At 35.4% G+C, this 11,592-nt stretch overlaps 1 protein-coding gene across 2 annotated transcripts in view; it reads left to right on the top strand.

Moving 5' to 3' along the window:
• Positions 1 to 11,592, top strand: part of LOC140753233 (uncharacterized) — a 50,541-nt gene continuing 38,949 nt past the window's right edge. For both annotated transcript variants that reach the window (XM_073087707.1, XM_073087706.1), the window contains exon 1: positions 1 to 235. In XM_073087707.1, the coding sequence (XP_072943808.1) occupies positions 176 to 235 (60 nt within the window). In that variant the 5' untranslated portion in view covers positions 1 to 175. The remainder of the gene's footprint in view (positions 236 to 11,592) is intronic.

Raw genomic sequence — 11,592 nt, 5'->3', positions numbered from 1 at the left:
GTTCGCGAAGCTCTCACGGTGCTTACTTCAGTTTGGCGGGTTCAACGTCGCCAACCGCTCGTGCGCAGTGTTGCCACCATCCCAACTGTTTGGCGGGAACGTAAGCTCGCGATCGCGAATACAAACATAACATACAATAAGATCGTAAATCAAAGTTTATGTGATTCCGTGAACGATGACGATGGGAACGATCTTTACGATTTTGCGATGGGTCGCAGTCATGAATATGATAATGGTAAGGTTTTGATTTTATTACTTTTTGGTCTCGATGTATGCCTCCAGACATAGAGACCAGATATCGTAATTTTCAATAAAATGGACCGACGTATTTTTTATTTATTTTACGTATTAATTGTTATTGAACACGTGACAAGAAAATATTATTTTGGTAGTAAATATAATCACAGTTAAAAATAAAAGATGCGTTAAATTAATAGCCAATATTTTAAGTGACAAATATAAAAGATACATTAAACACCCGCCAATATCCTACCCTAACATTTGGTAGGTACTGTAATTCTTATAAAACTGGTACGTTTCATCCGGTGGTGCTTAAGCTTTTCAAGACGTTTTATAGCAATAAAACAACTTAAATCAGTTCCCTGCGTTTACCCTTTCATGAAACTAGCCTATAGGACTTACAAATAGCAATTGTTCACTCGAAAAAAGTCATTGAAGAAACATTTAAATACTAATTCTATTGCACGGAGTTACGCAGTCATGAAAACAAACTTTTGCAACACTTAATTAAATATTTGCACCAAGTAGTACGCACCTGACCATAAATTGTATTGAACGTAAATATAAATGAACGCGTTGTAAATGTTTTAATAGAACTTTTCACCGTTTATGGATCTTAGTAGTCATTAAAATTACTTGCATCGACATACTGGCCACCATTATTTTTTTGCTTTAAGCTCAATTTTATATATACATAGATAATTGGTCTTCACAATTAAAATAATAAGCCGTATCATAGCTGAACAAGTTTTATTACCATTAATTAATATCGTTATATGAACTAAGGTATCGGCGTGGTTTTTAAGGTTTATGGACCTTTATATCACCAAAAACAAATGAAACAAATTAGGATTAATAATTTTGAAGATTTCCCGAAATATCAATTTAGGTCTTAACGAAATCAATGTCTTTTCGCACAAAGGTATTTGGTATGTGCTATTTGTTTTTTTGATTCTGTCGATCAATACTTAAAATATATTTTTCTTTAGACGACTTCATAAAAGGAGATCTTCAATTAAGCCAGTACCCAAGCCTTATCCAATGTTTGCGCTATTACTTTTCGGATTTTGTTGATCTCAAGTTTGTATACTTATTCGGTATGAGATGCCTTTATTAGATGTCTCGAAAGAAGGGATTCTTAGGACCATTATTTTTAATAATTTTCAGTGTGTTCAGTTAGTACGTTAGTAGGTACTTATACGTAAAATGTTTTTTTTTCAGAACAATAAATGAAAAATCGAATTTATAATTTATATCATATCATCATAAATTAGGTAGATATATGCTGTTGCATAAAAATATTTTTGATAACTTATTAAAGTTTAAAAGTTGTAACAATCTAAACTAAAAGTATTTATACGTACCTAATCAGTAGATATGTAAAAATGTAAACCGTTTAAGTAAGCTGAACGAAAACGATCTCTTGTATTATTATAAACCCAATTGCTTAAAGTAAGCAATTGTCGCATTGAACAATCAATTGGAAATGTAAATTGTTAGCACACCACACAGCACAAAAACAAAAACATGTTACTCGGCTGCGTTATTTATTGATTTACAACTTAATACAGGCGGGCGTTTAGTCCATTACCATAAGATGAAGATAACCATCTCGTAACTGTAAGTGTTGCAACATCTTGCATCGTGCATGGAGTGATGTTCGCCCAGAAGCAAGTTTTGTTGTAGCCGCCAATAAGCTCGTGTTAGGCTCGATTTTATTTTGATAAAAAGTGACGAGTTGCCTAAACATACATTATGGCACTTTAAATGGTCGAACCGTTTTTTACCGCAGGTTGTTATGTAGTAGTAATGAAAGAATGTTTTTGTGTCACATAATTGCATTTTAAAGGTAACACGTTGTGATTCGATTTTGGAGGCACTACTACTGTACCAATTTCGTTATGCACTCCTGTGCCCTTAAGTGTGCCTTAACACTTATTTATATTAGGAATTATAACTTAGTCATCATTCCTCAGTAGTAACAAAAGATCTGCTGCCGACATTTGGTAGGGCTCTGAAGCTATGTAGCGTTGATTGCAGGTGTTAATAGGTGGCAGAGGCCACTTTAAGTAATGTGGTCTGCATGTCCTTCTGCTACTTCTATTTTATAAAAAAATAAGTAAGCTTTAACCTACCTATTAACGGCTCTATTCCGTAATTTTCGGAGATAATATATTGGTAATTAGATAAACTGCCGATAATGTTTCTAAATCAAAGATCGTAGTAGTTTAGTCGTTAATTACTTAGAAGCTTCAAGAAAATATCCAAAAATCCGCTAGTGCTATCTGTTTGTCGGCCCAACATCCTAGGCTATGTGTCGGAAATAGGCCAAGATTGGATGAATGCATCTTATTCAGCTACCCCCTAATTAAGCCACTAAGAACCTTCTACTATAGAGTAGCGTTACAGTATTGATGAGGACAGGATGTACGCTGTGAGATGCTTTGTCATCATGAGCAACATTCTGGTCATCTTTGATGTACCGTGAATGTCGAATTCAAACACTAAAACGACACTGAGAGCTGTTTTTAGATTATTGATTAGCTATTTCAGTACATGTTTCCGTTCTTCACGCGCAGAATAGTAATTTCCGGGTATTATTACATTGCAGACATTAATTACTTTCGGATACTTAAAAAATCATTGATTAGACATGTTATGTACAACTCTGTATGATGTCTTGAAGTATATTACAGTCCTTCCTTGTTATCGTGAAAATATCTTCACCCAATAGGAAACTTATTAGTTTTAGACGGGCGCAGTTTTGAACATGGTAGAACACTTTGTTGTTCGACTCCGGCAGCACCAGCGCCACGTCTATTTCTACGTCATAAGAACAGTGTTAAACGCTGCTGTGTTCTGGTTTAAAGGGTGTGGTAAGGGATACATACTTATCCGAGGTGTTCCAGCTTAGTCCTTAGAAGTAGCAGCGCATCTCCGACCTCAGGTAGGAATATATAATCCTATCAGAGGTTGATTACAGATGTCCACGGGCGCTAGTCACTTACCACCAGGTGGACTTCATGCTGGTTTGCTACTCCTATATTATAAAAAAAAGTTGGACCGATTCCGTGCTTTGTAGAAAACTTTAAGCCGTCGTCATTTGTTATCGTCAATAGCAGTCGCTGAATCTCGTACCACTTTTTTGGATGATTGGAAAACGTCTGATATGGGTTGGCCACCTTACATGAATGCGCAGTAGAACGGAGTAGGTACTGGATTACGCTCCAGGTCTCCCTCAGTAATAGGAAACAATTGAAGCCATGTGAAATGGTAAGGGCAACAGCAACCTTACACCTTTCGTTCGTATAAAGTATTTTATAAACATATCCAAACTGATCGGCGTAACGAGCTAATATCGAAGCAGATCGAAGCCATACACTGAAGGGCGTAGCTAGCCGCATGCGACGGAGAACCGCTAGCTTTCGTATCAATTACTAGCGCCGCTCGGCTGCACCGATTACTGACTCTGGTTCACATGATGCCTGTTCATAGCCGTGTGATTACTAGCGAAATGCCTCTGAGTTTCTAGACAAGTACTTTATGGGATCAGTTATCGACTTATTTCCTTCGAAAATTACTTTTTCCTTATATAATATTTGCTCTACTCAAAGCGTTCTGTGCTGTTCAGATTAGATATAAAAATTGCGGGTAACTTTTTTATTTTATTTTTATATAATTATTTATTTTCATTTTTACGTAAAATAACATAACTGCGGATAAATTTAAATTCAAATTCATTAAAATAACCACACATTTCCTATTTAAGCATTAATTTTATACGGCGTTATTTCTATTTAGGTAATAAATCACTGAAATTATTAAATTCTAAAACCCTTTCTATTATTTTGCTATATCTGTAATGACGCATGAAAATACGCTATGCGAAACTAGAGCGTGTGCCTGGTGATAATTTAATTACAGACGGTATCTTATTCATTACGGGCCGACAAACGTACGGAGCCCTCCTACCGAGATTCAAGGAATTTTGATTAAAGTTACATAAGAACGGAGTGCTTAGTTATAGTAATGTTGCCATGTGCATGTTTTGAAACGGGAGTTCAGAAAAATCGAATCGAGTTCGTCGAAACTTATTGACAATAAATTCTAGTAATTTAGTTATTAGGATTGAAAAATTAGATAGGTATTGTACTACATGTAATATACATATGTAAGTAGTTACCTACCTAACAAACCGTAGAGATAACTATTAGTAGTTGAGACTACGAATTTCATTTTAATAGATTTTTTTTTTTATAAATTTTTATCACGAGTTTTTTACACGCAACTCTCGTCTTATTTCCTTAATAATGTAAATAATTTTTGAACAACAATCGTAAATTTAATTCAGTTTTCAGTCTTGTTTAAGTAGGTTATTTTCTTTTTCTATTCCAAGCTCATGTGATGTTTGCATGCATGAATATTTTCCTCATATGTGTAAAAACAATCGTAAACTGACGCAAATATATTTAAGATACATAAAATCTGGCAACTCTAGCTAGGAGACTGATCCAGTGCCGCGTGGGAATCGCATCCAGCCGTGCAATTAGGGAATGCCGGGAGCGAGGGTGCTCAATTACCTTCAGCGGGCAATGTTTTTATTGCGAGACTCCTTCACGATGCCATCAAACCTCCCGAGTAGACAAACACAGTCGGCACACGTTCTGTTTACTTTTATTGCTATTTTTACGATTCTAAAACCTGCTATTGAGGGAACTGGGGACGCGCCTAGGCGCATTGGGAAATATTTTGTGCGACTGCAATATATGGATTACAAGAAATAAAACCTTTAATCCAATATCTAGCAAAATATTAAGATCTGGATAAAACACAAAAGGTCCTTCACCTTGACGTTAAAAACATCTTATTCACACTTTCTATAAAAATATTACCCAACATTACTCAAATAAAAGCTAAGATCTTATATTTATTAACACCCAAAAATAGCTGCCTTAAATAGGTGTTTATTTGGAAAATACTAGCCCAAATTTTTCAATCACGATATTACGCCATCCCTACTGTAATGCAACGCACTCGAGAATCTTGTTGTGTCTATTCACGTTGGTAGCAAGTGCTTGCAGTTTATTTATGTGGAAGAGGCGATACGGAAACAATGCAAGAGCTCGCCTTTGATGTTCAAACAGGTATACCCGTCGTAACATATAAATTCAATATTGTTTTACGAACAGAACAGCCTGATTCATTCGTGCGTTTGTTTTTTCACGTCCAAACGAAATAGGAGCAAAGAGAACACAGCGAGGTCTTTATTTATCTTTTAGGGTTCCGTGTGCACGCTTATTAAGCGTACGCCGACTAACCAACCGTTGGTATATCGGAGTAAGCCGGTTGAAATATTCACAGAATGTATGTTAAATTGGCAGATACCTCATCAAATAAAAAGAATTAACAGTTCAAAGTATGAAAATATGTTTCAACTTTTGTTGCATTATCGTAAAAACGGTATATTATATTAGCATCAAAATTGGTGTGATTATAGTAAAAACGTTAAAACAAAAAAAGGTAAAAACCAGTTAGGTAAAGTGTAAGACACGCTCAAAGTAAGGATATTCCACTGTAAAAACATTTTTAAATACCTAACACAAATATAGGTGCATATTGTATACTGAACTCTCACTGCACGAGATCTAATTGCACTTGATAGAATTTATATTGAATACATGCATTCAAGCGCGGTTCCACCGATATGTTCGCTATGCACGGCTTTTCATTTCTTTCATACAATCCAAAATATTTTGGGGTTTATAGTAGGCTATGGAACACGTCACACAAAAGTTTATCTTAACGCGAAATGGTCATGGAAAAAGTTAAGCTGTTTTAAAGCATTTTTAAAATTACGTATGCAAGGTCCCAAGCAGATTACCTAGGCGTAGAAAATTGATATCTGGAAATCACAAACGGACTGACTATTCGAGTAAATGTACACATAGCTACTTAGTAACAAAGGCCGGCTGTTCAAACATGTATTCTGATTGTATTTTACCTGCCCGCAGGCAATTTTATCTTATGAAAATGAATATGCTAGCATCACCACAAAGTAACCACAAAAATGTCAACAGCGCGCCTTAGCACGTTGTAAAGATTGCAGAGATAAAGCCTGCTTTAAGGTTTCTGTTCAAATTGTTACCTATATTTTAGTGCTATCTTAAATCTTGTGACGTTTTGAAATCTTGTAAATACATTTATAGATAGATAAATGGATTCGTCAATCTTAATACAAGTCTGCAAAATATAAAGTAGTAGATAATTAAACCTATTATTATTATTAAGTTTTACGGATAATCCTTTATCCGCCTAACTTAACATATAACTAACTAACCTAATTAGAAATATCGCCTATCCTGTTTTGTTATAATTTTGAATAAAGATGACATAACATAAGCAGCTACAAGTTAACAAATAGCCAAAACCCCATCCAAATTGATCAAAACTTTTTTAAGATAATCGCGGACATACTAATTTACATAGGTACATATATAGCGGTCGAACACAAAACCTTCTTTATTTAAAGTTAAAAATAGTCCGTAATAAGCGAAGTTTCCACAACGCACCTCAGAATGTGAATTTATTTAAAAGCTAATTAATTTACTTACGCAGAGGTAGACGCGTAGCGAAGTGCGCGGAGCACACGCTTACATTTAAGAGGAACCGCTGCAATAAAGTGTAAATCATTATGTTGTAAGTGCAGCAGACGTACTGAGCACCAAACATTCTCGCAGACGCGTGTTTACTTAACTCCATGTTCATATTTGTTCCCGTACTTTTGCGATGCTAATATGTATGGGGAACTCGTGTATGTTCGTTATGCTAAGTTAGCGCAAACGAAAGTTTTCTCTAGGACTATTCTTTTGTTTTATGCTAAGGTACAAAACGTACATGTACTTATAACAAGAACGTAGAGTAGGTAACGAGTAGGAACGTAGAGTACTACAATGAAAGTAAAGAAATGAAATTTATGCTTTTACGCTATCTTTGTTATTTTATACTTCCTAATACATTTTTCAGTTTGGCAGACCTATATAAATATATGTAGTTCCTTTGCCAGTAGCTGGACACGCATTGCAAAAAGTGAACATGCTTGAGGGGTTACGCATCCTACCGTCTTGATTAAGTGCGAAAGTGATTTGCGAAAATTAGACTAAAAAAATCATTACGTACAATGTATACACTACACTACCATGTATTTATGTCAATGACCCAATCCAATTATTGTTGCATAATAGATGACTTTTTTCAGATTAAATTGGTTTTTTAAGCGTTAACCAATTTACGATCGTAGTGATAACATCGGCCTGGGAGATCGTTCGCGATATGGTAGCAAAGCTTAACGCATTTAGAGTCGCCTAACAATGAAGCTGTGACGAAAAAAGTGAAGCAAAAACGCCTAGACTCTCAGTTACAAAGCTTTGTTGACTTTTCATGTAAGCGCAGACATACGTGAGCACTTATTTTTTTATTAGTCCGTGATATGCCTGGTGTAGCACCTTATATGAGTAGATATATCCCATTAATGAACATTCGAGATAAAGAATTGAGGCTACTTACTCCAACATAACTTACCTACTATATGGAGATACATATCAACGACATAGTGAACTATTAATTTTTACAAAGCTTACCGAAGTTAACTCAAATGCCTCAGAAGCGAAACTACCCAGTATACATTAGCTTTGATAAGGTAGTAAAGAAAATATTAATATTGGAACCGGTAATACGGGCAATTACCGGTAATTCTATAATACCTCCGGGAAGTACGGTATGATTTGCCACCAGCGATTGGAGTATACGGCTTAGAAACGATATTTCGTCTTACCATGAAATACAAATTATTTCATATCATAAAATAAAAGTTTTATTTTTGTTTAAGAACTTTATGAGGATATCTTCTGTGCTCAATTGGACGTGTCTATAGTATGTATAAATACCTAATTTTAATGAAAAAAATATGTAATTCTACAATATTGGCCACGATCTCCGATCACTTAAATATTTTCAAGACGAACATACACAGCTCTATTATATCTCTTGCTTGCAACTTCATATACATCAGTAAGGAAACCTTAGACTATTTTCTCAATTAGCAAAGAGCAGATGCACCATGAATTTCATTCGGACTAAAAGATCATGACTACCGGTGAACCGATCGGTGTAGTCGGCTTTCGAGAAGAGTTCTTTTTACGACTTTTTGAAGAGTCCTGTGTCATAGCGTTCCCAGAATATCTTACAAAAAGAATTGTTAAAAAAAATTCTAGGAATCTTTTCGATTATTATTTTATTAATATTAAAAGTTATTTTATAGGACCCGTCCTCGAGGTGTGGAAGCATCATAATCACAGTGTCATCCTGAAAAAGTATACCCATGGCATACACTGCGAGATGACCTAAGTTGGTCATGTAGTGTATCTAGTAAAGCAACATAACTAAGACCACCTAGTAAGATTAAATCAAAATAGAAATACCACACTGGCTAATTTTAGTGTTAACAACATGGAATAATATTTTGCCACAAAGTCCAAAAATTGAGACAAACTATTTATTACAAAATAGCAATGGTCCTAAATCCATTTCTCCAGTTAATCTCCAGGCCAACGAACTCTGAAAGACCGAACGGATTTCAATTCAGCACATTGTCTTTCGAAAAATAAAGAACATTTGCACGCATTGAGCGAATTTCATCAAAACACAATGGTTTGTGTTATAGTCTCGCGTTACTTCAAATTAGTTGCACTGTTATCTTACCTGGTTTCGTCCTGTTTTTTATTTCCTTTATCCCAGCTGTTACAGTACAGCTTCGTCTGTTGTATTTCTCCATGACATCTTCTCTTTTTATATCTTTGAATCTTTTATTCGATTTTAAATTCGTCGGTGGTCATAGACATGATTTTTCGCGTGATGGATACCGTATATCGTACTAAGTTTTGCATTGTATATTTAGAAGTATGGCGTGCCTCTTAAATTACGGTCAGAGATTACATGTATGATGAACAAGTAACACAACTTATAAGTAGATATGGATTTTTTATCCATCCGTAGATCACGCTAGTCCGTTTTAGGTTTAGAAGAAAAAATACTAAAATCATATGTATATTATTATGTACTGGTAATTTTATGCAATGAAAGTAGTAATCGAGCATGGAGTTCACCAGCATAGATGTAATACCTTGTCATTGTTCATCATCATCATCATCAATCCATTATTGTCCCCCTGCTGGGCACGGGTCTCCTCTCATAATGAGAAGGATTAGGCCATAGTCTACCGCGCTGGCCAAGTGCGTAATGGTAGACTTCAGATACCTTTGAGATTTTTTTATTTTATTAATTTCTCAGGAATGCAGGTTTCCACACGATGTTTCCCGTCACTATTTTAGCAAGTGATAATTAATTTCTAATACGCACATAATTTTGAAAAATATCAGAGGGATTTGAAACTCGGACCCCTCGATCGAGAGGCCGAGTTTCTTAACCACAAGGCTATCTCTGCATTGCACTGTCATTGTTCACCTGATGTTAAGTTACTGCAACTCATGGTTATCTGTGACTCACCCTAAAGGCGATAGCAATTTCTTAATCCAGACCAAATCACACCGCGATATGAACTACAAACATTTGAGAAGAAGTTCATGATTCTGATTAAATTTCTTTTATTTGCTCGTTCTTCGGATTAAATTATGAGCATCAACAATGTTTTTGTTAATATTTTCGTTACTGGCAAGTTATCTGTTACCCACATGAATTGCAGTGATTTATCTTTTGTTAAGGTAAATAATAACGCTTCCTACATTATAGACAATTACAAATGCATATATAAATGCACATATAATAATGAAGAATAACCACCCCTAGAATCTTTTTGAACAGAAATCTAACTTTATCATCTAGATGTCTGTTTGAGCGGCAAACTAACCTGGAACCCTCGCGTATCAGATGATGTGTTGAGCTCTCCGCGCCTCAGGTCGTCAACCTAACCTAAAATATAATCGCAGACAAAACTAGTCATAATAAATACCAGCATCCGTCATGTTTTCCTCGATCTTACGAACACTAAATCTTTTGAGCAAGTGTCATGAATGGACAGTACCGTTGCGTGAGTACCGCCGTCAATGCCTGGTCCGGCGGGTCGCCGTTCGACCCTGTTGCCCTATCGATCCATATAAGTCCAGCCTACAGCCCCCAGACATAGCAATTTGCTTGGGAAAATTTATTTCAGCTAACATTCAAATGCACACAAGGTTCAAACATCAACAGTTAATCCAGCTTGTTTATTACTCATGCCTTAACAGTAAACTATAAATTCAATCTCGTTGATGCGTTATATAAAATAGTTCCTTACAGGGTATCTTATAATATCAACGTATACTACCACAGTATAATTTTATGTCCGTTATGTATATGTAAATAAATTATTTAATATTTACCGACAGTTTGGAGGTAAATATTAAATATTTACCCTTTACCCTTTTCCTGAACACAACTACATATATTTTCGGTGTCATAAACAGAAAAGTTGCATAGAACAATATCTACACTTATCTTAAATGATGATTGTAAACGTGAATAATAAAGATGTTACGACGTTAGATAAGGTTTTCAAGTGGTAGCACAATATAGCGTATATATAATATATAATTATATAACTAGTATTATAATAATTAAATAACTAGTTTTTTTTCCCGCGGCTTCGCCCGCGTTTAAAAGAAAATAATATAACATACTAACATACATAAAACTGAAAATTCGTACCTGCAACTTAGCTAAAGATCATCACTTGATCAAATGCATAGTTTACGATTCAATCCTCACTAATATCGATTAAAATAATCGATGTTTTGGGTGCAAAAGATCGATTCTCCGATTAATCGATCGTAGATCGCCATCCCTAGTTCCCGTGGGATTTCCGGGATAAAAACTATCCTATGTCTTTTCTCGGGTCTCAGACTATCTTTGTACAAAATTTCTTTAAAATCGGTTCAGTGGTTTAGGCGTGAAGAAGAGACAACCGGACAGACAGACAGAGTTACTTTCGGATTTATAATATTAGTAAGGATTAGGAAGGATTCTACCACAACACAGTTTAAAACCAGAGTAACCTGTTGATTCGGATATTGATGTAACTATTTTCTTGAAAATATACAAAAAAGTAAGCCTATAATTCTAGACGACGGGACATGCGCACGATGTCCAATAAAATGTTCACAACATGTACTCCGTAGGTGTGTCAGTGAAATGTAGTTAATTAGTTCATCTTTGTTTTTTGCTCGTGGGAGCGTTTAATTCAATTACCGCATTGACAGGCGATGTCAGCGAACATGACGACCGGCAAAAAGTCTGAACGGA

Source organism: Epargyreus clarus, unplaced genomic scaffold (genome assembly GCF_041222505.1).
Source record: "Epargyreus clarus isolate Ecla_fem2 unplaced genomic scaffold, WU_Ecla_fem_2.2 ptg000026l, whole genome shotgun sequence".
Taxonomy (NCBI): domain Eukaryota; kingdom Metazoa; phylum Arthropoda; class Insecta; order Lepidoptera; family Hesperiidae; genus Epargyreus; species Epargyreus clarus.
The sequence above is the reverse complement of the archived record's forward strand: the minus strand, read 5'-3'. Positions and strand labels throughout refer to the sequence as shown.